This window comes from Schistocerca piceifrons, chromosome 5, assembly GCF_021461385.2.
Source record: "Schistocerca piceifrons isolate TAMUIC-IGC-003096 chromosome 5, iqSchPice1.1, whole genome shotgun sequence".
NCBI classification, from domain to species: Eukaryota; Metazoa; Arthropoda; class Insecta; order Orthoptera; family Acrididae; genus Schistocerca; species Schistocerca piceifrons.
In genome coordinates, this window is record NC_060142.1 from 79,920,986 (window position 1) to 79,948,892 (window position 27,907).

The 27,907-nt window shown below is 42.3% G+C and overlaps 1 protein-coding gene across 1 annotated transcript in view; it reads left to right on the forward strand.

Annotated features, from left to right (window-relative positions):
- LOC124798666 (UDP-glycosyltransferase UGT5-like) overlaps positions 1 to 23,929 on the forward strand; it is a 90,468-nt gene extending 66,539 nt beyond the window's left edge. Inside the window, exons 4-7 of the mRNA XM_047262166.1 lie at positions 2,786 to 3,106; positions 12,632 to 12,854; positions 16,372 to 16,591; positions 23,121 to 23,929. Coding sequence (XP_047118122.1) covers positions 2,786 to 3,106; positions 12,632 to 12,854; positions 16,372 to 16,591; positions 23,121 to 23,397 — 1,041 coding nt within the window. The 3' untranslated portion in view covers positions 23,398 to 23,929. The remainder of the gene's footprint in view (positions 1 to 2,785; positions 3,107 to 12,631; positions 12,855 to 16,371; positions 16,592 to 23,120) is intronic.
- The last annotated feature ends 3,978 nt before the right edge of the window (positions 23,930 to 27,907 follow it).

Consider the following 27,907-nt stretch of genomic DNA (forward strand, 5'->3'; position numbering starts at 1 on the left):
AATTACGTTAGGAGATTACGCCGCAACGAAAACCGTCTTTCTTTTAATGATGTCCAACCCAAATCCTGTATCCTGTAAGTGGTACTCTCTCCCCTATTTCGCAATATTACGAAACGTGCTGCTCCTCTTTGAACTTTCTCTATGTACCCCGTTAATCCTATCTGGTAAGGATGCCAGACTACGCAGCAGTACTCCAAAAGAGGACGGACAAGCGTAGTGTAGGCAGTCTCTTTAGTACATCTGTGACACTATCTGTGTGATCTTTCCAGTTTAAGTTGTTCGCAAGTATAATTCCTAGGTATTTAGCTGAATTTACAGCCTTTAGATTTGACTTAGTTATCGTGTAACCGAGGTTTAACGGATTCCTTTTAGCGCTCATGTGGATGAAATCACACTTTTCATTACTTAGGGTCAGTTGCAGATATTCACACCATACAGAGCCTTTTCTAAATTGTTTTGCAATGAGTTTTGATGTTCTGATGACTTTACTAGACGATAAACGACAGCATCATCTGCAAACAACCTAAGACGACTGCTCAGATTGTCTCATAAATCGTTTATATAGATAAGGAACAGCAGAGGGTCTACAACACTACCTTGGGGAATCCCAGAAATCACTTCTGTTTTACTCGATGACTTTCCGTCAACTATTACGAATTGCGACCCCTCTGTCAGGAAATCACGATTCCAGTCACATGATTGAGACGATATTCCATAAGAGCGCAATTTCACTTCAAGTCGCTTGTGTGGTACAGTGTCAAAAGCCTTCTGGAAATCTAGAATAGCTGTATGAACGTGTTTATTCGGAACTACCGGTTTCACCCCAGTATAGACGCATCTTCAGGTTTATCTGTCAGAAATACAAATCACTGTTTGGAATTTTTAAAACTGCAGAAATACGGAACAATAGTGTTGACATTCAACAAGAAGCAATGACGAGCAAGCATTGTGGTCTGGGTAACTTTCCGAAAGCTGGGACTCCGTAGTTGTCCATATAAATTATGGAAATATTGTTTCTTGAATATTGTCAACATTATGGTTCTGTATTGGTATTGTTGTTGTTGCTGTGGTCTTCAGTCCAGAGACTGATGCAGCTCTCCATGCTAGTCTATCCTGTGCAAGCTTCTTCATCTCCCAGTGCCTACTGCAGCCTGCATTCTTCTGAATCTGTTTAGTGTATTCATCTCTTAGTCTCCCTCTACGATTTTTGCCCTCCAATACTAAATTGGTGATCCCTTGATGCCTCAGAATATGCCCTACAAACCATCTCCTCTTCTCGTGAAGTTGTGCCACAAATTTCTCTTCTCCCCAATTCTATTCAATACCTCCTCATTAGTTATGTGATCTATTCATCTAATCTTCAGCATTCTTCTGTAGCACCACATTTCGAAAGCTTCTATTTTCTTCTTGTCTAAACTATTTATTGTCCACGTTTCACTTCCATACAAATACTTTCAGAAACGACTTTCTGATACTTAAATCTATACTCGATGTGAACAAGTTTCTCTTCTTCAGAAACGCTTTCCTTGCCATTGACAGTCTACATTTTATATCCTCTCTACTTCGACCATCATCAGTTATTTTACTCCCCAAATAGCAAAACTCATTTACTACTCTAAGCGTCTCATTTCCTAATCTAATTTCATCAGCATCACCAGATTTAATTCGACTACATTCCATTATCCTAGTTCTGCTTTTGTTGATGTTCATCTCATATCCTCCTTTCAAGAGTCTGTCCATTCCGTTCAGCTGCTCTTCCAGGTCCTTTGCTGTCTCTGACAGAATTACAATGTCATCGTCGAACCTCAAAGTTTTTATTTCTTCTCCATGGATTTTAATTCCTACTCCGAATTTTTCTTTTGTTTCCTTTACTCCTTGCTCAATATACAGATTGAATAACATCGGGGATAGGCTACAATCCTGTCTCACTCCCTTCCCAACCAGAGATTCCCTTTCATGCCCCTCGACTGTTTATAACTGCCATCTGGTTTCTGTACAAATTGTAAATAGCCTTTCGCTCCCTGTATTTTATCCCTGCCATCCTCAGAATTTGAAAGAGAGTGTTCCAGTCAACACTGTCAAAAGCCTTCTACAAGTCATTTCAAAAATTTCAATAATTCATATTTTTGACAGATAAATCTGATGATGCGTCTATACTGACGTGAAGCCGGCAGCTGCAAATAAAGCACGTTCATACAGCTATGTGCCTTTTGGAAACACCTCATCATTCTTGACTTTTTAATTTTTGTAACTTTTATGGTAATTTGAAGGGTTATTGAGTATTGAGTGTTGTTATTCTTATTTGTAATGTGTCTGAGCTGTGGTCGCCCTCCTGAGAAAGTTGTTTGTAACAACTAAAACTATTATTGTGACGAACGCATGGTACTGCTAGTGATGTAGCTCAGCATTCAGCGATATAATTGAGTTTCAGTTGATCTGTGCGATGGCCAGCAGTTCCACACTCCATCTATCTATCTATACCCGAATCCCGCTCCAGCTACTGCCGGGTCTGGGTGCTGACGAATCCTCTCCATTTGGCTCGGTCCTCTCACCATTTTTCTTCCTCCACTTGCTGCCTGGTCACACCTCTCCTTTCTACAGATATTCTCACTCCCATTTTCCACTGTGTTCTTGGGCGCCCTCTAGGTCTTTTCCCATCCATCTTTAGTTCTTCCACAATTTTGGGAAGTCTCTGCCCATGCATCCTCTTAACATGCCCATACCATCTTAATCCACATTCCATACGAGTGCTAAATCTCGCGGTTGCAAATCCTGTGTTTTCCAGATTGGGAATCCGTATAACCCTGCATACATGGAGCAGTACGACCTGCATCTGAAGGCGCCCTTCAGCTTCTGGGGCAGAGTGCAGAGCACCCTGGTGCACCTCTTGATACGCGCCGCTGACTGGTGGATAACTGAAGCTTTCCTCGAGGAGAAGGTGCGTGCAGTATTGGGCGGAGACACACCCCAATTGCGGGATGTGCTGCGCAACACCAGCCTGGTGCTGGTCAACAGCCACTGGAGCTGGGACCAGCCGCTGCCAGCGGTGCCGGCCCTCGTGCAGGTGGGCGGCCTCCACGTCGAGGAACCCCGGGCCCTGCCGCAGGTACAGTGCTCCAGTTTCCCTCTCATTTCACTTTTGCATTGATGCTGAGCAGTAGAGGAGTGGGAGAAGTGGACCTATTGCATGCGGTGCACGCTGATGAGCCAAAACATTATGACCATTGTAATGCAGGAAACAGATAGCACAGTAAGCCGGTTTCAAACTTGTTTCCAGATGTAAAGTTCAAGTATATAAGCTCAATCAAAGCTGGAATATTCAGGCCTGTTAGTTGGATTCAAGCTTGAAACAAACATCAAAGTGGTTATCACTGTTAGCATTCAACTGCGATTCTCTTACATATATTTTAACAACGCGTTACAAGAGACAATGCTCTCATCATCAGGTTGTAAAGTCTATGTCATGAAATTAAACGGACTAAAAAGACAAAATACCATCACAAATAGTTGGGAAGTCCATAGAGTAAAACAGAATTAAAAGTATATTGGACTGTGGGTCCTCGTCTTACATTGAAGTTGTTGACACAAGTCGATGGCCGTCCCATAGCTACCAAGTATGCTGTCGCACGGTGCCGGCTCGGGAGCTGTTGTGGACTGACGTGCCTAGGTGTTGTGGCGTGGTTACAGCCGTGTGCTTGGCGGTAACGCTATGCTATTGGGCGCCTTATTTCCTTATTGCATTGGTCTGCCATCGTTAGCCTCTCGCAACTCCGTCAGTGACATGCTACAAGTTTAAAGTCCCATACTTACCCTAAAACAATTCTAAAAACCCGCTAAAAATCTCATTTCTTTAAAATTATCTTGTGCATTTAGAATATTGTTTTGTTTCTTTTCATGGATAGCTATCTCGAATTCCTCTAGTAAATCAAGTTTTCTCCCTTTCTTTTCTACATGCAATATTTCCACGTTATCTTCTATGCTATTAAGGGGATGGCCTGTTTCATATATATGGTTCGCAACAGCTGATTTGTCATAATTTCCTAACCTGATCGCATCTTTATGTTCTTTATACCAGATCGCGAATGATATTCCTGTCTGCCCTATATATTTTGCATCACAAGTTCTGCATTGAATCTTATAAACTCCCGATCTTTCAAACTTATTTCTCTTCTCGCCAATATCATGCTTAAGGCTATACCTCACTAGGTTGTTAGTCTGAAAAGCTATTTTAACATCGTATGGCTTAAAAAATATTTGCTATCTTTTGTGAGACTGTTCCGTAGTATGGCATCGTGATAATTTTCACTTTCTCTCCATCAGGTATTTTCTTTTTGCGCTTATTACTTTTCCGTAACAGTTTTTTAACCATATCTATTCTGTAACCGTTATTCATCGCTATTCTCTTAACGGTATTAATTTCAGTCTCCCTATCTTTTTTGCTCATAGGTATATTGACTGCCCTATGCACGAGACTACGGAAAGCAGCTTCTTTATAAGCCTGCGGATGGCATGAATCAATCGGGATCACAGCATCAGTCGTAGTTTGTTTTCTATAAACGGAGAAGACATGTTTGTTGCCCTGCTTTTTTATATTCAGGTCCAGGGACTGTAAACAATTGTCAGTTTCATACTCCACGGTAAATTCTATTTTATTATGTGCGTCGTTGAACTTTTTTACTATTTCCTCACTGTCCTCACGGGAACCATCGACAAGTAACAGAGTGTCGTCAACATAACGTTTGTAATAAACAATTTTATCCATAATGTTATCGCCAGAATTTAGAACTTTATCTTCAAGGTCGTTGATAAAAATGTCCGCCATAGTTCCTGAAATTCTGGACCCCATGGCTAACCCATCGTCCTGAATATAAAATTTCTTATTAAACGTAAAATAATTAAAACTTGTAATGAGCTGTAGGAGTTCAATAAATTCAATAGTCTCTTGCGTTGAAATTTTACCGTATTTAAGGAAATTTCTCTTAATGATTTCTACAGTTTCGTTAACCGGAACACTGGAGTATAAGTTCTTAACATCCAACGAAACCAAACGGGAAGTGTCAGTGACTGGCGTATCTTTAATTTCACCTATCATGCTCATACTACCACGCACCGAATAGTTATTTTTATACACGTAAGTCTTTTTCAGAATTTGGTTCAACAATTTCGTTATTTTGTATGCTGGACTATTTCGACCGTTAACAATCGGACGAACCGGATGCAGATCTTTATGTATCTTCACCTGTGATCTTAATTTGGGGGCCGTTGGATTCATGATAACACATCTTCTTTTTTTGACTTCTCTCAGCAGGAAGTGTGTGCGTTTAAGAACATTTTTTAGTTTAATTTGGAAATTGGCTGTTATGTCTTTCGGAATTTCCGTAATACTACACTCCTGGAAATGGAAAAAAGAACACATTGACACCGGTGTGTCAGACCCACCATACTTGCTCCGGACACTGCGAGAGGGCTGTACAAGCAATGATCACACGCACGGCACAGCGGACACACCAGGAACTGTGGTGTTGGCCGTCGAATGGCGCTAGCTGCGCAGCATTTGTGCACCGCCGCCGTCAGTGTCAGCCAGTTTGCCATGGCATACGGAGCTCCATCGCAGTCTTTAACACTGGTAGCATGCCGCGACAGCGTGGACGTGAACCGTATGTGCAGTTGACGGACTTTGAGCGAGGGCATATAGTGGGCATGCGGGAGGCCGGGTGGACGTACCGCCGAATTGCTCAACACGTGGGGCATGAGGTCTCCACAGTACATTGATGTTGTCGCCAGTGGTCGGCGGAAGGTGCACGTGCCCATCGACCTGGGACCGGACTGCAGCGACGCACGGATGCACGCCAAGACCGTAGGATCCTACGCAGTGCCGTAGGGGACCGCACCGCCACTTCCCAGCAAATTAGGGACACTGTTGCTCCTGGGGTATCGGCGAGGACCATTCGCAACCGTCTCCATGAAGCTGGGCTACGGTCCCGCACACCATTAGGCCGTCTTCCGCTCACGCCCCAACATCGTGCAGCCCGCCTCCAGTGGTGTCGCGACAGGCGTGAATGGAGGGACGAATGGAGACGTGTCATCTTCAGCAATGAGAGTCGCTTCTGCCTTGGTGCCAATGATGGTCATATGCGTGTTTGGCGCCGTGCAGGTGAGCGCCACAATCAGGACTGCATACCACCGAGGCACACAGGGCCAACACCCGGCATCATGGTGTGGGGAGCGATCTCCTACACTGGCCATACACCACTGGTGATCGTCGAGGGGACACTGAATAGTGCACGGTACATCCAAACCGTCATCGAACCCATCGTTCTACCATTCCTAGACCGGCAAGGGAACTTGCTGTTCCAACAGGACAATGCACGTCCGCATGTATCCCGTGCCACCCAAAGTGCTCTAGAAGGTGTAAGTCAACTACCCTGGCCAGCAAGATCTCCGGATCTGTCCCCCATTGAGCATGTTTGGGACTGGATGAAGCGTCGTCTCACGCGGTCTGCACGTCCAGCACGAACGCTGGTCCAACTGAGGCGCCAGGTGGAAATGGCATGGCAAGCCGTTCCACAGGACTACATCCAGCATCTCTATGATCGTCTCCATGGGAGAATAGCAGCCTGCATTGCTGCGAAAGGTGGATATACACTGTACTAGTGCCGACATTGTGCATGCTCTGTTGCCTGTGTCTATGTGCCTGTGGTTCTGTCAGTGTGATCATGTGATGTATCTGACCCCAGGAATGTGTCAATAAAGTTTCTCCTTCCTGGGACAATGAATTCACGGTGTTCTTATTTCAATTTCCAGGAGTGTATTTTCGACAAAAACGCTAAGGTCTTCGAAACGTACTCCTCCTCTTTTAATATTACGAATGATTGGTGCAATAGCTCCGTACTTGACAATCACTCGACGGAAGATCGGTACCCAAAGACTGGGAAGTTGTAGGGGTTAAACCGATATTCAAGAAAGGCTGTGGGAGTAACCCACTAAATTACAGGCCAACATAATTAACGTCGATTTGCAGCAGGATTTTGGAACATACATTGAGTTCGAAAATTATGACGCGGTGGATCTCGTAAAACCGAATTCTCTCACAATTTCCAGAATGGAATACCTCATTCGTCTAGAAGCAACTGCCGGCCGCGGTGGCCTCGCGGTTCTCAGCGCTTCAGTCCGGAACCGCGGGACTGCTACAGTTGCAGGTTCGAATCCTGCCTCGGGCATGGATGTGTGTGATGTCCTTAGGTTAGTTAGGTTTAAGTAGTTCTAAGTTCTAGGGGACTGATGACCTAAGATGTTAAGTCCCATAGTGCGCAGAGCCATTTGAACCATTTAGAACCAGCTACCATTCCGTGTTCAAAGTCTGTTAGTTTCCGTCGTACGGTCACAATCACGTCGGAAGTCTTTTCACGTGAATCATCTGAGTACAAATGACAGCTCCACCAATGAACTGCCGTTTTATACCTCGTGTGCGCTGTACTACCATCATCTATATATGCGCATATCGATATCCCGTGACTTTTGTCACCTCAGTGTAAATTACACTGGCAGAGGGCACAAAATTATGGCCTGGTGTCTGGGAATGAGCATCTCGAAAATGGTGAAGCTGCTCCGATTTTCACGTGCCACTGTCATGAGCATCTATCGGAAGTGGTTGAAAGATGGTGAAATTACGAGCAGGCGACAAGATGTTGGACGTCTACGTGACATCACATAACTTGGATGTGGAAAGCTTTCCCTCTCTGTAAAGGAAGATATACGGCGATATGCGACTGACGTGATGACCAAGTGTCCAGACGAACTTTCGCGGATTGAGTTACGAATGCGGGGACTCAACAAATGAACACCATGAACTGTTTAGTAACAGGCATGTGAGTCTGGACCTGCTTGTTGTTAACTAATGGGCACGTCACTGTTCGATTTTAATTTCCTGGCGGCGTTGCAGACTGAGGTAATCAAGCAATACTGAGGGCACTCTTGTCCTCCCCTTGGCCGACGTGTACGGATACCTGCCATCGGCGGAGAGCTTTCTGATGGAGTTCTACTGGACATCAACCAGGAGAGCGACATGCCACAACGGTTGTGACTACGTTGGTGTGCGGGGCACTCACTGAGTTGAAACTATGGACTTCCACGTGTCGTCGTTGCGGCCAAGGAATGTTATTGGGTTCCTCCCGTGGCAGTTACATGCACCGGATGATCAAAAAGTCAGTATAAATTTGAAAATTTAATAAACCACGGAATAATGTAGATAGAGAGGTAAAAATTGGCACATGCTTGCAATGACATGGGGGTTTTATTAGAACAAAAAAAAAAAAAAATTGCTAGACGCGTGAAAGATCTCTTGCGCGCGTCGTTTGATGATGATCGTGTGCTCAGCCGCCACTTTCGCCATGCTTGGCCTCCCAGGTCCCCAGACCTCAGTCCATGCGATTATTGGCTTTGAGGTTACCTGAAGTCGCAAGTGTATCATGATCGACCGACATCTCTAGGGATGCTGAAAGACAACATCCGACGTCAGTTCCTCAACATAACTCCGGACATGCTTTACAGTGCTATTCACAACATTATTCCTCTACTACAGCTATTGTTGAGGAATGATGGTGGACATATTGAGCATTTCCTGTAAAGAACATCATCCTTGCTTTGTCTTACTTTGTTATGCTAATTATTGCTATTCTGATCAGATGAAGCGCCATCAGTCGGACATTTTTTGAACTTTTGTGTTTTTTTGGTTCTAATAAAACCCCAGTCATTCCAAGCATGTGTGTCAATTTGTACCTCTCTATCTTCATTATTCCGTGATTTATTCGGTTTTCAAATTTATACTGACTTTTTGATCACCCGGTGTTTTAGGTCGGTTGTTTGTCGAAGTAATCTTATTGATTAAGTCATTTATGCCGCGTCACCAACTCACCAGTTACAGTGTTCCTTGCTTTAATATTCTGTTGGTGGAGTCTTGTTCGTGTTTGCTGATTTTTTTTTACAACATCTGTTGCTCTATTGTCGGGAGATCGCAGTGCTACACCAAAGTCAGCAACACACATCGATACCACAGACGTTAGAGAGGTTTCGCTGCAAACCGCCATGACAAATCGGAGGCGCTCCTCAAGACCAGTGTCTCGCAGCCTCGTTGAAACTCAGTGAGGTATTGACAATGGCGCCTGTGTCGCCTTAAAGGCCTTTTTGACTAACGTCAACTCACCACGTCCAGTCTCAAAGGTAACTAACGTTCACGACCGTTACAGCGTGTATTTAAAGCAAACCTGAATTTCATCCTCATAATAGCGCTACTAGCGCCACTCTTACGCTAGTGACGCGAAATTTGAATAGACGCCACTGTTCAGATGTAGGAACACGCTTACCAACTTTCGTTCTTTTCCCACAACTTTTTCTTGGTGCTGCGTTTCTTTTTCCGTCAGTGTACATGATCCAATCACATTAATGTGACCACTGCCTATGTTTGACGTCAACGTGAAATAACCACTCACAGTAGTTGTGTTGGCTGAAGAGCCAACACCGTGTTACTAGAGGAGGCCGAAGTGCACGCTTTTTAGCTCACGCAGGCTGGCGTGAGGAGGGAAGAACTATACTGACGTGAGGTCTGGAACATGACAAGGAATTAGAATTCAGAAAGCGGACGTAATTAGTTTCATACTTAACTTTAATCCATTAATGATGAACGTCGCTCGTGACGGTACATGAGTCACAACATTATCTGTTCAGAAGACATAGCAACTGAATATGGCGCCTTGCTAGGTCGTAGCAAATGACGTAGCTGAAGGCTATGCTAAACTGTCGTCTCGGCAAATGAGAGCGTCTGTAAACAGTGAACCATCGCTAGCAAAGTCGGCTGTACAACTGGGGCGAGTGCTAGAGAGTCTAGACTAGACCTGCCGTGTGGCGGCGCTCGGTCTGCAATCATTGATAGTGGCGACACGCGGGTCCGACGTAAACTAACGGACCGCGGCCGATTTAAAGGCTACGACCTAGCAAGTGTGGTGTCTGGCGGTGACACCACAGCACTACTGGCATTTGAGTGCATATAAAAAATGGGGGGGGGGGGAGGGGGTACGGGGGTGCGAGTAACAGTGCAGTCATTGCGATGCGGAAACGGGGAGATTCACCTCAAGTCCATAAGAGCATGATCATTAGCTTCCTGGCCAAGGGTGGAAACATTTACAAAACAGCAAAGTCTGTAGCCTGTTCAAGTGCCGCCGCATGGCAAAATGGCGCTATGCAAAACAGGCGCCGGTATAGCTGTGGTGCATCACGCGCCGTTGATGTCAAGGCTGAATGGCAGCTGCAGAGACGTGTACGGGCGGCGGCTCAACGACTGTTCAGCAGATCTTGCTGCGTATGGGTCTCCGCGACAGGCTCGTGCTTCGTACACCCGTGCTGACTGCTGTTCATCGGCGACGAAGGCTGGAATTTGCACGCCAGTACCACAACTGGACATCCACTGAGATGGCCTTTTTATGCTTCATCAGAGAAGACATCCTGCTGAATTGTTGGAAGGTTCCAAGCCAGTGGAGGGAGCATTATGGTCTGGGGAATGTTTTCGTGGTATTCCCTGCATGACCTTCTCATTCTGGAAGGCATAGCGGATCAACACAAATATGCATCTACCCTCGAGGACCATGTCCACCCTTACATGCAGTTTCTTTTTCCTCAGCACGATCGAATGTAGCCACAGCACAATGCAACGTGTCACACAGTTTGCCGTATATGCGTGTGATTCGAAGAGCACCAGCATGCATTTACCGTACTCTCCTGGACACCAAACTCCCCGGATTTCAACCCAATCGAGAATTTGTGGGACCATCTCAATTGGGCTGTACACGCCGTGGATTCTCAACCGAGAAACCTAGGGCAGCTAGCACTGAAGTCGCCATGGCTCCACATCCCTGTCAGTACCTTCCAGAACGTCAACAGCTCTCTTCCTACATGTCTCGCAACGGTCCACACTGTAAAAGGTGGTTACTCAGGCTTTTGTCAGGTGGTCACATTAATGCGACAAAAAAAAAAAGAAAAAAACTCTGCCCGAACAGGCCATGAGGGTCCAATGGCACTGACTGGCTGCCGTGTCATCCACAGCCCACAGGCGCCGCTGGATGCAGATATGGAGGGGCATGTCGTCACTACACCACTCTCCAGGCCGTATGTCAGTTAACGAGACCAGGGCTGCTACTTCACAGTGAAGTAGCTCCTCAGTTTGTCTCACAAGGGCTGAGTGCGCCCGCTTGCCAATGGCGCTCGGCAGACTGGATGGCCACCCGTCCAAGCCTCCCACAGAAGGACATCGTCCCTCAGAAGGACATCCAAGAACTCTATCAGTCAATGCCAAGCCGAATAACTGAGTGCATAAGGGCCAGAGGTGGACCGACACGTTATTCACTGAACTGTTTGTGAAGCTCTTTCTCTTGACCAAATTATTAATTTTTTCTGAAAATGTTACCATTTGTTTATCTGTACATGTACCGATTTCCATCCCATTCGGATAATTCCTTTATGGTGCATCTTTTCTTTTTTCTTAGAGTGAATTTCATGCATTTTAAGACGTGCAACTCAATTTACATCGTCTGCAGTAGGGGCAGATGATGTAAGTTGGTTTGCCTGTCTTAACGTACACGAAATTCTTTCTGGTCCCATTTTTTATTTTTTGCGCCCTGCTAATGTGTTAGCCAGTTATGAGTTTGTGTTTTCTCCTTAAGTCTACTCAGACTTCATGGTACAGGAGTTCATAAGCAGAAACAACTTTAACTTATACAGGGTGCTACAAAAAGGTACGGCCAAGCTTTCAGGAAACATTCCTCACACACAAAGAGAGAAAATATGTGGACATGTGTCCGGAAACGCTTACTTTCCATGTTAGAGCTCATTTTATTACTTCTCTTCAAATCACATTAATCATGGAATGGAAACACACAGCAACAGAACGTACCAGCGTGACTTCAAACACTTTGTTACAGGAAATGTTCAAAATGTCCTCCGTTAGCGAGGATACGTGCATCCACCCTCCATCGCATGGAATCCCTGATGCGCTGATGCAGCCCTGGAGAATGGCGTATTGTATCACAGCCGTCCACAATACGAGCATGAAGAGTCTCTACATTTGGTACCGGGGTTGCGTAGACAAGAGCTTTCAGATGCCCCCATAAATGAAAGTCAAGAGGGTTGAGGTCAGGAGAGCGTGGAGGCCATGGAATTGGTCCACCTCTACCAATCCATCGGGCACCGAATCTGTTGTTGAGAAGCGTACGAACACTTAGACTGAAATGTGCAGGAGCTCCCTCGCGCATGAACTACATGTTGTGTCGTACTTGTAAAGGCAAATGTTCTAGCAGCACAGGTAGAGTATCCCGTATGAAATCATCATAACGTGCTCCATTGAGCGTAGGTGGACGAAACTAAAATGAGCTCTAACATGGAAATTAAGCGTTTCCAGACACATGTCCACATAACATCTTTTCTTTCTTTGTGTGTGAGGAATGTTTCCCGAAAGTTTGGCCGTACCTTTTTGTAACACCCTGTATTTGAAAATATTTCTTCTGTCTCTCAGACATTTTACTTCCACGTCTCTATACACAGGGTGAACATATTCTTTTTACATTCAAGTGCTGGTTCTGTTTAGGACTTGCGTTCGTACATCGACAAGAGCCGTCACGGAGTGATTTACTTCAGCCTGGGCTCCATGGTGAAGACCAGCTCATTACCGGCGGAGAAGCTGCGCTCCATCATTGATGCCTTTGCTGCAGTGCCGCAGAATGTCCTGTGGAGGGTGGACCCCTCCTCTCTGCCACCGCTGCCACCCAACGTCAGGGCAGAGACGTGGATGCCGCAGAATGACATACTCAGTAAGACTTCCCAGCAAGGCAGCCAGTCCATAAATACTGTTTTATTCCAGTGGCAGGCATTCTCCTCACAGGGAATTCTGTTTAATTCTGGGAATTAATTAGGTGAAACAGACAAATTTACAACAATTATTACACCTAACACTATCCAGCAAGAAGTGTGTGTGATGTATGCATCTGGTCAGATTTTAGCCCAAAAAAGACTTAAATACATGGGTGTTTCAAATTGTCGCTTGCAGTTCTCACGCTCGAAACCATCTTGTAAGCTCCCGAGAAAACACTACTGTCTGTGAATAAAGGTTGCATTAGTAGTTCATTGGGATAATGCAGCCAGTCTACAAAGGAAATTGCTTACAAAATCCTGATACTACCCATCCTAAGATATTGCTTAAGTGATTGGGATCCCTACCAAATAGGATATTAAACTATACAGAAAAGTGCAGCACATATCGTTACATGTTTGTTTGTTCCATGCAAAATTATGCTAATGCTGGCTAATGTCTGAAGATGAAACTCTCGCAAAACACTGCTTACAAAGCTTTAAGAACCAGTATTTAGTAAGAAATCTAAGAATATACTACAGCCCCTATGTAGGGTTCACCCTTGTAGGGTTCACAAAGATGAGATTAAACTAATTACAATGTATGCAGATGCATTTAAGCAGTCATTTTTCCCACACTCTGTACGCAAACAGATCAGAAAGAAAGCCTATCATGTACAATAGGAATGGACTTCACAGCCATTTGCAGATTGTGAATGTATGGTGTCTGACATCCATGTAAATGAGGAGCACTACTCTAAACAATGGCAAAGCTTGATTGATGTTTAAGCAGCCAATCACAGCTCAACTTTCAGGACATATGGCGATGGTCACAGCTTTAAACACAAACCAGCTTCATATCCTCACCTGGCGAGGGTCGCAGTGAGAAGCATGGTAAGCAGCGATGCTGTAGGCTAAATGCACCAGCAAGACTCAGCGACAAGCAAAGGTCCCGAGTTCGACTCTCGGTCCGGCACACAGTTTTAATCTGCCAGGAAGTTTCATGTCGCTGACAGATAAGTTACTCAGGTGGATCCAATGAGAAGTCAACAAGCAAGTCATTGAGCTCTTCTCACGGATTTATGCTGCTGTCACTGGCTCTCTGCAAACAACACAATAGTCCCTGCCTTCTTTCATAGTAGCGAGTCCACCTGTCGTGACATTTTTGGGCAATTCTGAATTATTGTGTGTGTGTCCGGATACATTTGACCAGATAGTCTACGGGATGGTTATCATGAAACTTTCGCTACTGAGCCAATGTAGACGAAAACTATTTACCATATGTGTAACAAACTTTATAGGAATCATGTTCAGACTATGCACCGCAGGATTTATGTTGTTAGTAGTGTTAGTGTCATGACTTGCCTTTAAGGAGTGGTACTGGTATGGCAATGTGGAGTGGAAACATGTGCATCAGTGTGAATTACGGTTGGAGACAGTCAACATGAGTCTGGACAAGATGAGCAGGGCCTTAGTTGTGAAGCTGTTTTATCAAAACAACATCAGCAGTGCTGCTGCTCTTCATGGGTATCGACGCCACAGAGGAATATAGAGAGATCTTCTTTCTGCACCAGGGTTGAAGAACATGTTTCGGAAGTTTGAATTTAATGGCGATTTGGGAATTGCTCATGGGAGAGGCCAACAGCCAATTGCACCACAAATTCTTCTATATCTATATCTAAACACATCTACTTATATACTCCACTATCCACCAAGCAGTGGGTGACGGAGGGCACAATTCGTGCCAAAGTCATATTTCCCCCCCCCCCCCCCCCCTCTGTTCCACTAGTGGATTGCGCGAGGGAAAAACGACTGTCTGAACACCTCAGTACGAGCTCTTATTTCCCTTATCTTTGAATGGTGATCATTGCGCGATTTGAAAGTTAGTGGTAATAATATATGCTCTACATCCTCGGCGAAGACCAGACTTCGGAATTTAGTGAGCAACCCCTTCTGTTTAGTGCGTCGTCTAGCTGCAAGTGTGTCCCACTTCAAACTTTCTATGAGATTTGTAATGCTCTCATGATGGCTAAATTTACCCGTCTCGAGTCTTGCCGCTCTTCTTTGGACCTTTTCAATCCTGGATCAGACCCAACTGGTAAGGGTCCCATACAGACGAACAATACTCTAATACTGGATGAACTAACGTATTGTAAGCAATTTCCTTTCTTGAATGACTGCATCGATTCAGGATTCTACCAATAAACTGCAATCTAGAGCTTGCCTTGCCCGTTACTTGTGTAATCTGATCCTTCCATTTGAGATCATTTCGAATAGTCACACCTAGATACTTGATGGATGTTACCGCTTCCAAAGGCTGGGCATTTATTTTGTACTCATACATTAATGGGGATCTTCATCTTGTTAGACTCAGTAGGTTACACTTACTAATATTGGGAGATAATTGCCAGTCATTAGACCACTCATTTATTTTCTGCAAATCCTCATTGATTCATTCACAATTTTCATGTGATACTACTTTCCTGTAGACTACAGCATCATAGGCAAACAGTCTAATGCCGCTGCCAATACCATCAACCAGATTGTTTAGGTAAATCGTAAAAAGCAGTGGACATATTACGCTGCCCTGGGGCACACGTGAAGTTATGCTTGTTTCTGTTGAAGTCACCCCATTCAGGATGACATACTGCTCTCTGTCTATTAGAAAACTTTCTATCCAATCACATATGTCATCATATAGACCGTAAGCACTCACTTTTTGGAGCAAGTGATAGTGCAGAACTGAGTCGAACACCTTTTGAAAGTCGAGAAATATGGCATCAACCTGGGAGCCGGTATCTAGAGCCTGTTGTATATCATGCACAAAGAGAGCCAGCTGTGTCTCGCATGACCGCTGTTTCCTAAAACCTTCTTTCCGAAAAACTTCTTGAAGAATTTCCTGTTGCCATGGCTGAGAATGCTGGATGTTGAAGATGAGAATAGAGAGGGAGGTAGCCAAAACCCCACCTGAAATGTTATGGTCAACAACAGAGCAATCTCTAATGTGGTTCCAGGATGACGTGGATGCAGATGGTCGTCACAGTGAGCAACGTTTGTATTATGGAATGTTAACATGCTATTAAAAAATGATACCCTATCATGTGGAAATTAAAATTTGTTTCGTTCAGTGTTTCATTCGTAATTTCTTTTCTACACGCACTTACAAATGTTTCCAGGAAGTTCCATTGTCCTGTGACCTCTCGTTTTTCACCCTGATGTTCCTTACGGTATTCTGTGCCCTGAGTGGTGTTCGCGGAGACTTAGGCATGCGTTCCTTTCCTCCTCTTGGCACTTTTTGTGATATATATGTGTGTGGCGGTATGGAACTGTTTGTGTTTTAGTTGGGGTGGGACAAATTTGCTGTCAGGATATCTATTCTATTCAGAAATGTGTCACTACATTGTAGAAGATGTGTAATGGTCAGAGCACTTCTCATTCAAGGGGAGAGTGGTCACAAAAATGAGTCACTCTCGGTTTCAGACCACCCAAACCTGCACATCCTCATAACGCATGGTGGACTGATGGGCATCCAGGAGGCTGTGATGGCAGGTGTACCAGTGCTGGCGGTGCCTCTGTTTGCCGACCAGTACCTCAACGCAGAGAGGGTCGCTGCCTCGGGCAGCGGAATCTGCCTGCACTTTGAGGACCTTACCACACAGACGCTGAGGGCTGCACTCGATGCTCTCGTCAACGACACCAGGTAAAGCTGCCAGCCCGTTCTGCATCCGAAACATCCACTGTGTCCTACACTCTCACCAACCTTCATCACACAGTGTTGGCCTATCTCAAATATTCTTAAAACTTGTGAGAATTTTTGTATGGTGGAAGCCCTTTCCTATTACAGTAAATTACCTCACCTTGATGTTAGCACTACCTCAGAGGCGGTCTCACAAGACTGGAAAGGGAACTTATCTTAATTGACAAATGGATGAGATCATGCAAGTGTGATTCAGGTAAGCTGTTCACTTCAACTATTTCTGGAACCAGTTAAGATATTGAGAGTCTGTTTTCACCTAAAAAACTGTGAAAAAATCCTTACCAAATGACTTTTAACGTGAGACTTCCTGGCAGATTAAAACTGTGTGCCAGACTGAGGAGTTTCGAAGGAATGAGACAAGGTACTGGCAGAATTAAAGCTGTGAGGATGGGCTGTGAGTTGTGCTTGGATAGCTCACATGGTAGAGCACTTGCCCAGGAAAGGCAGAGGTCTGAAGTTCGAGTCTCGGTCCAGTGCACAGTTTTAATCTGTCAGGAGGTTTCGTATCAGTTCCGTGTAGAGTGAAAATTTCATTCTGACATGCACTGTCATATCACAGTTATATAAATTACAGAGATATTGATATCAACTTCACTTTCACAAAAGAAACTACAGTAATTTCTGCTGCCACTATCGTAGTTGTAAAATGTACAAATTCCAAGGTGTTTTACTCTTCAGAATCAGATTACCAGTTTCAGAGTAATTATATTATTTAGAACTAAGGTTTTATTTGTTTTGAAAATGAAACCGATTGCTGTCTCAAGCGAAAATTAGAATTGTTGTACCAATATGGAACTTCCTCAAACAGTACTCTAAGCTAGGTAACATTGGCTGCAGGCACAAACAAATGACTATCAGCTGAAGCCTTTCAATTTTTGCCCCTTCTACCAATTCAGTACTATAGTCTGATTACAGTTGTTACCTGTTAGTTGACGCCTGTCGCTTGCCGCTGCAATGTTGCCACATCAGCTGCAACTGGGCAATAGGCGACACACAAACAAGGTATGTCATTTGACAAGTGCTGTTATGTATAATGTGGAGTAATGTTGCAACCAGCCACCATGAGGCATGGAGGGAATGCCATATGCTCTATTGACAGCTGACCAATGAGTGAACTGCGGCAAATGACACATTTTGTTGCACGAATTTAAATTCGTATCCTAACCTAAACACAACCTCATGATGTACAATGCATCTTGAGAAAACAGTGGTTAGCACCTTGTGGCAGAGCTATTAACCATACTCACTTTGTTCATAGAAATTAAAGCTAACTTCTAAAAGCAAACTCAAGACAGATATAATAAAATTGTAATTTCTCAGTTTCATTGGTTATCTGACACTGTCCTCACAATAACTACATGATCTGACATGTTAACAACTAGTGAGTAGTGGTGGTTGATGCTGTTGTATGTTACACACGTCACAGGAAATGTTTTATGGACTGAAGTATTTTTGTATTTAAAACCAAGGCGCTGCAGAACCACTTGCAATGATGATTAGCTGCCTTTAAAAGTTCAGTGTCACATAGTGTCATGCAAAGCTTATATAATGTAGGCCGATCTCTATGATGAAAATGATTTATTGTGAATGTTAAGCTTAAGCGCATCTTACATTAGAAGATCCACATTTGTTATGTGTTTCTGAATAATTCTGCTCTTTCCTGGCATATGAAGACAAGAGCGCCCTGCTTCACTTCCATCCTTCTCGTATACTTCTTCACCGGTACAAAGTGTGGCCATTTCACTAAAGTTAACCACGGCTGCGGTTTGCATGAATACTTTGGGAACTGATAATGCACTGTCCTGTGTGAACAAACTGTTGCGAATGAGGTGCAGCGTGACGACCACACAGAATTATCAGTGGCCAACGGTTGAGTTGTCTCCCATGTGAGCGCAAACGCATGGGGCATCGGGCGAAGCGCTGTAGTCTACCGCCTCCTTCTTAGTTGCAGCTGTTGTCCACAGTGTGCAAAGTCATTTCTGAAGATTTGAGAAGAGTAAGATTACAATAAACTGTTTAGTTTACTCTTCTTTTCTTGTAGAGTTTGCTCCAGCTCTTCTTGCCTAGGGGTCTGATTCTTGAAGCTGAAATTATCACATTTCACGTCCTCATGGTTGAATTGATCTAAATAATTTTGAAGATTGTTGCAGCAAAATTTTTGTTTTTACATTAATTTATTTTGTCACATTTTAGTATACCACACAGTCTTTTGATTTTTCCCATTAACAAAGCCAAAATTCCATTGTTTTTCTTAAATACAAAAATACATCCAGTCACATCAGAAGCATGTTTACAACTACATACTTCACTTTGTAGCAATAACAATATTCCAAATGGTTTACAGATTTTCTTGACAAATGAATTTATATTAGTTTCGATTATTATTTTATAAATGAATCCAGAAATAAACATAATATATGGTACTAGATTGTGTAATTAATAACAAAAATTTTAAGTGTGCCAAATAATTCATAATTTCAAATATTTCTAAAAAAGAATAATTTTAACTGTATATTCAGAACTAGTATTTATTAATTATAACATCCAAAAAACAATTCCTATTCATAAATTTTAGTTTGAAATATAACATATTGTGTAAAAAATTATATGATATTTTTCAGAAAAACAGCTGAGATAATACTGACTTGTCCAAAATTAGAAAAATATTACTAGTATCGACTACTACTGTTGAGGAAATGTAATGCTAGAGGAGGACATCCCATTACAGTGTGATGCAACGAAGCAGACGCAATCCTTCAGTTTGATACTTCCACACGAAGTGGACACGTTTTGCAGCCTTTTGTTAAAGTGTCTGAAATTCTAGTCAGAGCTATTCAAGAACGTTTATATTGTGGACCAAGAGAAATAAAATTGGCACTTAATTAAATGTGGAAAATCTTGGTAGCAATTTAATTTATTGACGTATTTTGGTACATCATCATTGGAACATAGCCGTGTTAAAAAAAAGTAAGAACTACAGTATGAAATCCCACAAAACAATTAATGCACAATGGTCAGTACTTACAAAGAAATAAAAGATTGAGCCGAGAGTGGGCAAATAAGGTAATGAAAACAGTCCATACAAGTGCAAAGCATAGTGCCAGACTGTACATAGAGACCAGTAGGGGCGAGGAAAACAAGTGCCATCATCATATGGTATTGGCAACTAATACGGCACATGAATGACTAACAAACAAAATAACCAACAAGAGATACATGCACCAAACATCGATTATGTACTACACAATTTGTAAACCACAGAGGAATCATGCAGACATACTGTTTTAAAAAAATTGTGTGGAGCACAGGATTGTAATAAATACCATAATTCAACAAAATATACAGATTTCATACGGAATCATAGTTGCTACAATTACTTAACACAGGGAAAGTATCAATAAGATTATTTGTATGAAGCTATGTTGTATTCTACACTCACAGTGTAGTCATTTATGAACATAAATTGTATTGCTTATGTATTTCATGTCTTTCACGTTGTTATAATTTAATCTTATTGATACTTGCTCTATGTTTAGTAACTGCAGCAGCTAACATTCCATATGAAATCTGCATATTTTATTATATTACTTATAGTTATTCTCTCTATCACATAGATTTTTAAAATACTATGCCTGTATGATTCTTACATGGTTTTCAAATCAATCCTCAGTGGATGATCTCCTGTTGGTTACATTTTTTGATAATCATTTATGCACTGTATTAGTTGCCAATGCCATCTGCTGATGGCAGTTGTTTTCCATGCCACTGCTTATCTGTATGTTCAGTTTGGCACTAGACTTCATACATGTATTGGCTGTTTTCAATACCTTACGTGCAAGAGGGCCCATACAAAAATTTGTAGGGGTGACCGACACCTAGGGGCATGGAATATTTTTAATATTGACACTCCTTGGCAATCATGGTACTTTGCTTGAGCTCCACTGGAACCGTGCATGTCCATGTGAATGTTCCCCAGAGCGTAATGGAGCTGCCAGGTGCTTGTCTCCATCCTGTAGTACAGGTGTCAAGGAGCTATTCTTCTGGAAGACAACGGATTCACGCCCTCCTTTAGGCATGATGAAGAAAGTATCAGAATTCATCAGATTGTGTAGCACTCTGCCATTGCACCAACATCTTTTGCCTTTGGTCAGGTGCCCATTTCAGTGTAGTTACTGATGCCGTGGTGTTAACATTGACATGTGCATTGGTCGTCGGCTATGGAAGTCGATCATTAGGAGAGTTTGCTGCACTTTAGTTCAGACATGTTTGTGCTATGCCTAGCAATAAAGTGTGATGTTAGTTCCACCACAGTTCGTCCCTGTCCTGTCTTACCAGCCTGTGACATCCACCATCTATAATGAGTGGTGGCTGTCCAACCGCACAATGTCTTGTTGTGGTTTCAGCTTGGTTTTGCCATGTGTTGAATTCACTCACCACAGCAGTCCTCAAGCACCCAACAAGTCGTGCAGCTTCCCAGATGCTCATGCCAAGCCTCCAGGCCATCACAGTCTGCCCTTGGTCAGTCTCAGATAGATCATTCGCCTTCCCCATTCTACACACTGATGCTGCATGCACCATGAGTAGCAGTCATTCCTCGCCAGGTGATTTGCTATCGCCTGTACAGGTTTATATCAGTAGTAGGTCGGTAGTCTTAATATTCTGGTTGATCAGTGTAATAGCTCTGTGGCTTTTCATATTGTAACTCTTCCTTTCCTTTTTAACACAGTTAAGCTATGATGATGATGATGATGATGATGATGATGATGATGTATCAAAGCACATCAATAAATTAAACTGCGACCAAGACTTTATGAATTGTAGAAAGTGCCAATTCCACATGGTCGCCCATCTCATACACAGAAGCACATATCTATGAAGTAAAGACAAGAGAAATAAAAATTACAATACCTTTTAATATCATATGAGAAAGCATGTAAGTTTCCAAAGTAATTGGTACTATACATAAGTACACACAACAGATTTATTAATAATCATATTTTGCAATCTTTGTATAGTATTTGGTTCAGAATACAATTTAAAATTTTTCCCTCACCTTCAAGACTGCTCATGATGAAACATTATATCTGTTTTGTAAATTGTTGTGCAGTTTTTGATATATTTTGGTATAAATCCTGGAAAAAATTGCAGTGTTGGTCTCATTTATTGATTAAAGATCACACGTAATGTGTAATACAGTTATAGCATTCACAATACGTACTGCATTTTCTGCACTGGTTTTGATAGGTTTATGCAAAATTTCAATTTTAGATGTTATAAAGGATGATACCGTGATGATGTCACAAGCTTTCAGGCATGACAGAGAAGGGTATATGTCTCAGTTTGAGGTAAGAGACCCTGGACCAGGAATGACTGAGTCAAAAGTTACAAGTGAAAATTGTGCTCATACTTCTGACTGTGGACCTCGTCTACTGCAAGCTCTTTGATTTCCATATTTTGCAAGGTGTTAGTGTGGGCCAGAAGAAGAAAAATATGTCTAGTAAACATTGGGTCTGAGATGCATGTCCTAAGACCTATGACCGCTTGTTCACCTTCACAACTGTGAAACCTCTTCTACTGAATAACTTCTCATAGCTCCTAAGGTAAGCATTTTAGAGCCCGTGTTTACTGGGAATGGTTTTGTTGTTTCAGTCTATAGTACCTCCTCCCAAAATAGGAAAGCAAGGACCTTGGATAGAAGAAGTCCACTGTCAGAATTGCCAGAACGATTTTCTCTTATAACTTTTGACTCAGTGGTTTCTCGACCAGGGTCTCTTGCCTCAAATAGATACAGTTACTCTTTCCCACCATTCTTGAAAGTTTGTAGCATCATCACAGAATCACTATGTAGACTCAAAAGCACATTCTACCACTATTTTTTTCCAAGATAATTGGTTGCTGCATGTGTCTTTAGCATCATCTACAATCACTAACCTTTCAGGAAAGGCCTCATGAGATATTTCTTTAGAGAAAATGCTGAATCTCCTAGGAAATCATATGGCCACATTCATGCAGTGTCGACACCTATCCGTCTGCGGCATCACTGGGTCTGAGGGTAACATTACAGGGTGCCACACTTTTGCACTATTGCAGAGGAAGATTGTAGACACTTTTGAGCCAAATTTCAAACTTATGTGTCACAACAAGAGGCAATTGCAGCATTTCTAAATTGTGATCCTTCAATGGTGCTGCACAGTGTACATTTCTATGTTACACAAGAAACGTATAAAAAAATCGATACAAAAATATATTAAACAATACAAATAATGCAGATATTCTGTATTACTGTCTCATAAATTTTTCATTTACATTTCTGGTACCATATTATTATAGTACCTTAACTTCATGTGTTATGTGGAAGTAAAACAACACACTTAAAAATATGAATATGTGTTTGTGAATAGGAGTCACTTAGTTCATCAGTGATGTTAAGTAAGCTCCATTTCATGCCACATCAGTTGCTCACTGTGTGCAGGTATCGGGAGCAGGCGAAGCATCTGTCCCTGCTGTTCCGTGACCGCCCTCGGCCGCCACTGGAGGAGGCGGTCTACTGGGTGGAGTATGTGCTGCGCCACCAGGGGGCACGACATCTCAGGTCCGCCGCCCTTGACCTCACCTGGTACCAGCTCCTGCTCCTAGATGTTGCCACCTTCCTGGTGGCAGTGGCACTGACTCTGTGCCTTATCTTCTGCCAACTCACATCATGCCTTAAACGCAATTTCAGCCAAAAACAGAAAGTTAAAATTAACTGATCAGTGAAATTTGTCTTGACACTTACAGCAGATCGCTATCTTCTTTACCAAGGAATATGGGAACAGCCTTCCCGACATCTCCAAAAGCATTTTCTATTTAATGAAAGGCATCTTAGTAAATAAAACTTTCAGCATCAGTTACTCCTCTAGTGGAAACTCTGGAAAGGTTTCATCTGGAATTGAGTGTAGCATCGATGTCAGATATTCGATATCCATTGAAATGTGATGCAAGAGCTGTGTACTGAGACTACTGTGATGGCCAACCCAGCTTTGAATGGAACTGGTTATACCAAGCCTCACCCTGTGTTATGATGATTTGCAGGAAAGATGATTCTACAGATACATGAGGCAATGAAATCTCTAGCAGTTACCATTTGTGATGTCTTCTACTTGTCACATCCTCCACTTACCCTATCCTTGTGAATGATGGCATGAGCACTAGCCTTGTTAATGCCAAATTCATCAGATACCTATCTCACTGGCCATTCCAATACCATATGGGGTGTAGGAGGGTTGAATGCTTAAATGCTTCTGTGAATGCTGTGATTAGTGAAATCTTGTCTTGGCAGAGTCAACATGGGAGATACATAGGGAGCTAAAGTCTATTCCTAAATTCTTTACTTCATACTGGTTCTTGAAACTTTGTAAATAGACTTTCATGGGATAACTGGCATCTATCTTCAAGTTTATACCAGTTCAGATGTTTCAGCATTTCTGTGGAATTCTCCTAGGAGTCAAACATACCTTTGACTATTTGTGCTGCTCTTTTTTTATATAATTTTAATATCCTCTGTTATTCCTCTTTCTTACGGGTCCCACACATATGAGAAATATTCTAACAACTCCTTGAGTGCAAGATCGCAAGTTCAGTGTTTAGTAAGGCTCATTTAAAATTGTTGTGTTAACAATTATGACAGGAAAAATATTAGTTCCTAATGACTCGATGTGAGCTTCAGGAGGGCGAAGAAAATGAGTGTCCGGGAGATGCAGAGATCAACCATCTGTGAAATGTATGTATTACACTTCACGAAATGAACATTACCGTCATTCAAGAAATGTTCAAAATAAACTATTAACTTGCACCATGGACACTGAATGAAAAATGGCACATCACAGTGATCCCAAAGGTTCACACCATCAAGATCAAGGGTGAACTACTTGGGAGGTGCAAACAGTGCAAGATGTTCAGCTATGTATCCACCCTTAAAGAATGCATATATTGGTGTAACAGGGTGAAGACAACTGATGGAATGCGGTGGCATCAGACAGAATGTGACACAGTCTGTCATGGAGCATAAGCTCCAACTGGCTATCTCTTAAGATGTAGCTGCAGATAGTGTGGTAATATATTTTACACACATGGAAAAAACAAAGATCCAGAGACTGTATTTGGCCAGTTGTTCCAAGTGGTATGGATTGCAGTGTCACACGCTTTTCAGAAGGGATAGTTTGCTCTAAAGGAGAATGATTTTTGTACATAGACCAGGAATCGATGAATCAAGCAAAAGCAAGTTATTTTGACTAGCTCTTGGCCAAAAGCAGTGTTCATACCATAGTTGTAGTTCTCCTACACCCATTTTCCCAGTCTTGTTTGCTGTGACATAAATATTCCCTTCTGCCTTTGCAAGATCACATACACAAGAAACAATCATAGGAGGCAGAGCATCTCCAACTACTTGCAGCACAATAAATAACTTTCCAGTCAATTTAGCATCCAGATGAAGTTACCATAATTGTATTTGAATTTGTTAAGGCATTGATGTTAGTTCAACTTGGTACAACTCGCTCAGTACCTCTAATTCCCAGGGTTTTTATCTGATGCATTTCCACTTCAAATCCCAATTGGTCAGAGCTGAAAACAAACTCTTTACTGAACAATTGGTTAAGTTTGTTTATCTCATCTAAAAAAATTTTGGGTCAATTCCACAGTCTGCTGTGCATTGTCAAATTGGTGCTTTGTTTGACATTTTGTTATCTTCTGTCTTCTGATTCTGTAGCACTGTTTCAATTTATGCAAACACCCACTGCTTCCCTTGAAATCACTGTAATATATATCATGTGCAGTTTGATGTGCATAATGTTATATGTGCATAATGTTATAGGTCTGCCCATCCTGTAAATTGTATCTATCATCCTTGAAATGCCAAACACCAGTTTTTGTAACAAGTGCACTTTCTTCTCCCTTGAAAATCCATAGTTTTTCTTAAGCACTATGTGGTCATATTGCTGTGCACTTATTCAAAATCTGTTCATAATTATTTTTTTTTACTATGCTGCGGGTAATTATGTTTAGTAACTGCTCCTTGTACAAGAATTGTCCTTTACTATATTTCAGGATTTGTGGCTCCCTGTCTGACAAGGATGATAAACTACTTGGCCCAACACCTGTTTCAGTATCACATTCACTTTTTAAGCATGTGTCATCATCATCATTGTACTCCTCATCTACATTGTCTGCACAGTCAAGCGTATATGACATCGCACATTCCACTGACTCATCTTGCAGAAAGGCTAACCTTCGATCTGCTACTTCTTTCTCACTCTGCAAAATTCCTTGGGTTCTTTTCTGATGAAATGTTAACTTTGGCAACTGTTGTTGTAGATATAATGCAAAGTTTGGTCTGTTTATTGTTGCCATTGCTCTGCTTTGTATGAACACTACTAACACTGTAGCACCTCATAAGCTACACAGTTCAACTATGCTCCACAGCCTTATCTGAGCTCATTGTATGTCTTCAGTCCTGCCCTCTGTTGCCATTAGAAGCCAATATTGTGGTTAGATGGTAGATAATATGTGCAGTTTCAAATGACGTAAATATCATTAGCCTTTTGCGAGCTTCCACTCAAGGGGTTCATTGTAAGATGTGATGCACAAGTGTTTTGTAAGCAGTGTCCTTTATAGACTTATTGTAGAAACTCAAAGAATGGTACCACTTAAAGCACACACATGGAATAGTTCTTAAAGCATGACATCTGTATTTAGGAAATAACAAAGGGCATTGTATAGACAGAAAAGATAGACATTTCACTTCAGCACATCCCCCAAATGATGATATTGCTAAAAATAGTACTAGACACATTGCAGTTAATGATTTTAAATATTCAAGTTGAACATGTGGCATTATGTTGGTGAGAATATCTGCAATTTGTTTATTGCCAGGTACAAGTCCAATAGCTAACTGGCCTTCTTGAATTTTCTCACAGACGTAGATCATATGTATGTCAATGTGTTTTGATCTCTTGTGCAATTCAGAGTTTTTGGCCAGTTTAATGGCACTTGCTTTGGGGGGGGGGGGGGGAGATTAGTGTTTAACGTCCCATCGACAGCGAGGTCATTAGAGACGGAGCGCAAGCTCGGGTGAGGGAAGAATGGGGAAGGAAATTGGCCGTGCCCTTTCAAAGGAACCATCCCGGCATTTGCCTGAAGCGATTTAGGGAAATCACGGAAAACCTAAATCAGGATGGCCAGAGACGGGATTGAACCGTCGTCCTCCCGAATGCGAGTCCAGTGTGCTAACCACTGCGCCACCTCGCTCGGTCGGCACTTGCTTTACAACAAAAACAAAAGGAACACTCTCCAGTTGGGAAATTTTTTCATAGAGTTTTCATAGCCATATTGCTTCTCTTGCCCCTTCACTGTCTAACATCTCCCACAACAAAGGTCAAAATTTAATAATGATTGTGCTGTTGCTCACGCTGCTAAATACTGCATTTTCAGGTAACAACAAAGTTATTATGTGGCAGGTGTCATTAGAGCACAGTTAATAAAGTCATTTCATGTAATAATGAATAAACTAGGCATTCATCTTTTCGTGTTTCCCACGCTGGTCTCGTTGTAAAATCATGGCTCAGTCGGCAAAAATCTAGGTGGTGATGATTCCAAGCTCGGATGCAAAGACGCCTAGGTTTTATTCTGCTATATTCACAAGTTTTGTATATGTGTTTCACAAACCATTTTTGAAGGTTACACTTTTGCAGGACAATGGTGATGTAAAAAAAAAAGTAATCAGCACTCCGAATTTAAGTTACACTTCCTTTTAATGGCTTTTATTGCAATATCACGTAACATACAAAACATCACTTCACAATACAAAACATACTTGAAAAAATCTTCCTCACTGTTAAAGTTCACATTTTATAAGCTGACTACATTATGCGTCTTCCCAACATGACGTCCAAGACTTGACTTTCTCAAGGTCCGACTCTCTAACAAACTAATAATCGCTTACGCGCCCAAAAATCAGAGTTACAAGTACGACAAAGATCATAGTGACAAAAGAAAGAATACACATAAGAATAATATTATTGCAACATAAACATATCGATGTATCAAAGTACCTCTACATTAATGAAATCAAACCTGAATGTTGTCTCAGAAATATGTCAGCTACTTTACAGAAACACAGTAGAATATTGCTGGTATCGAGAGGTTGAGTTGAGGTGCCGTAATGGTTACGTAATTAAAGTACCTACAACTGGCAGCCGCATATCCTGACTTTGTTTTCAACAA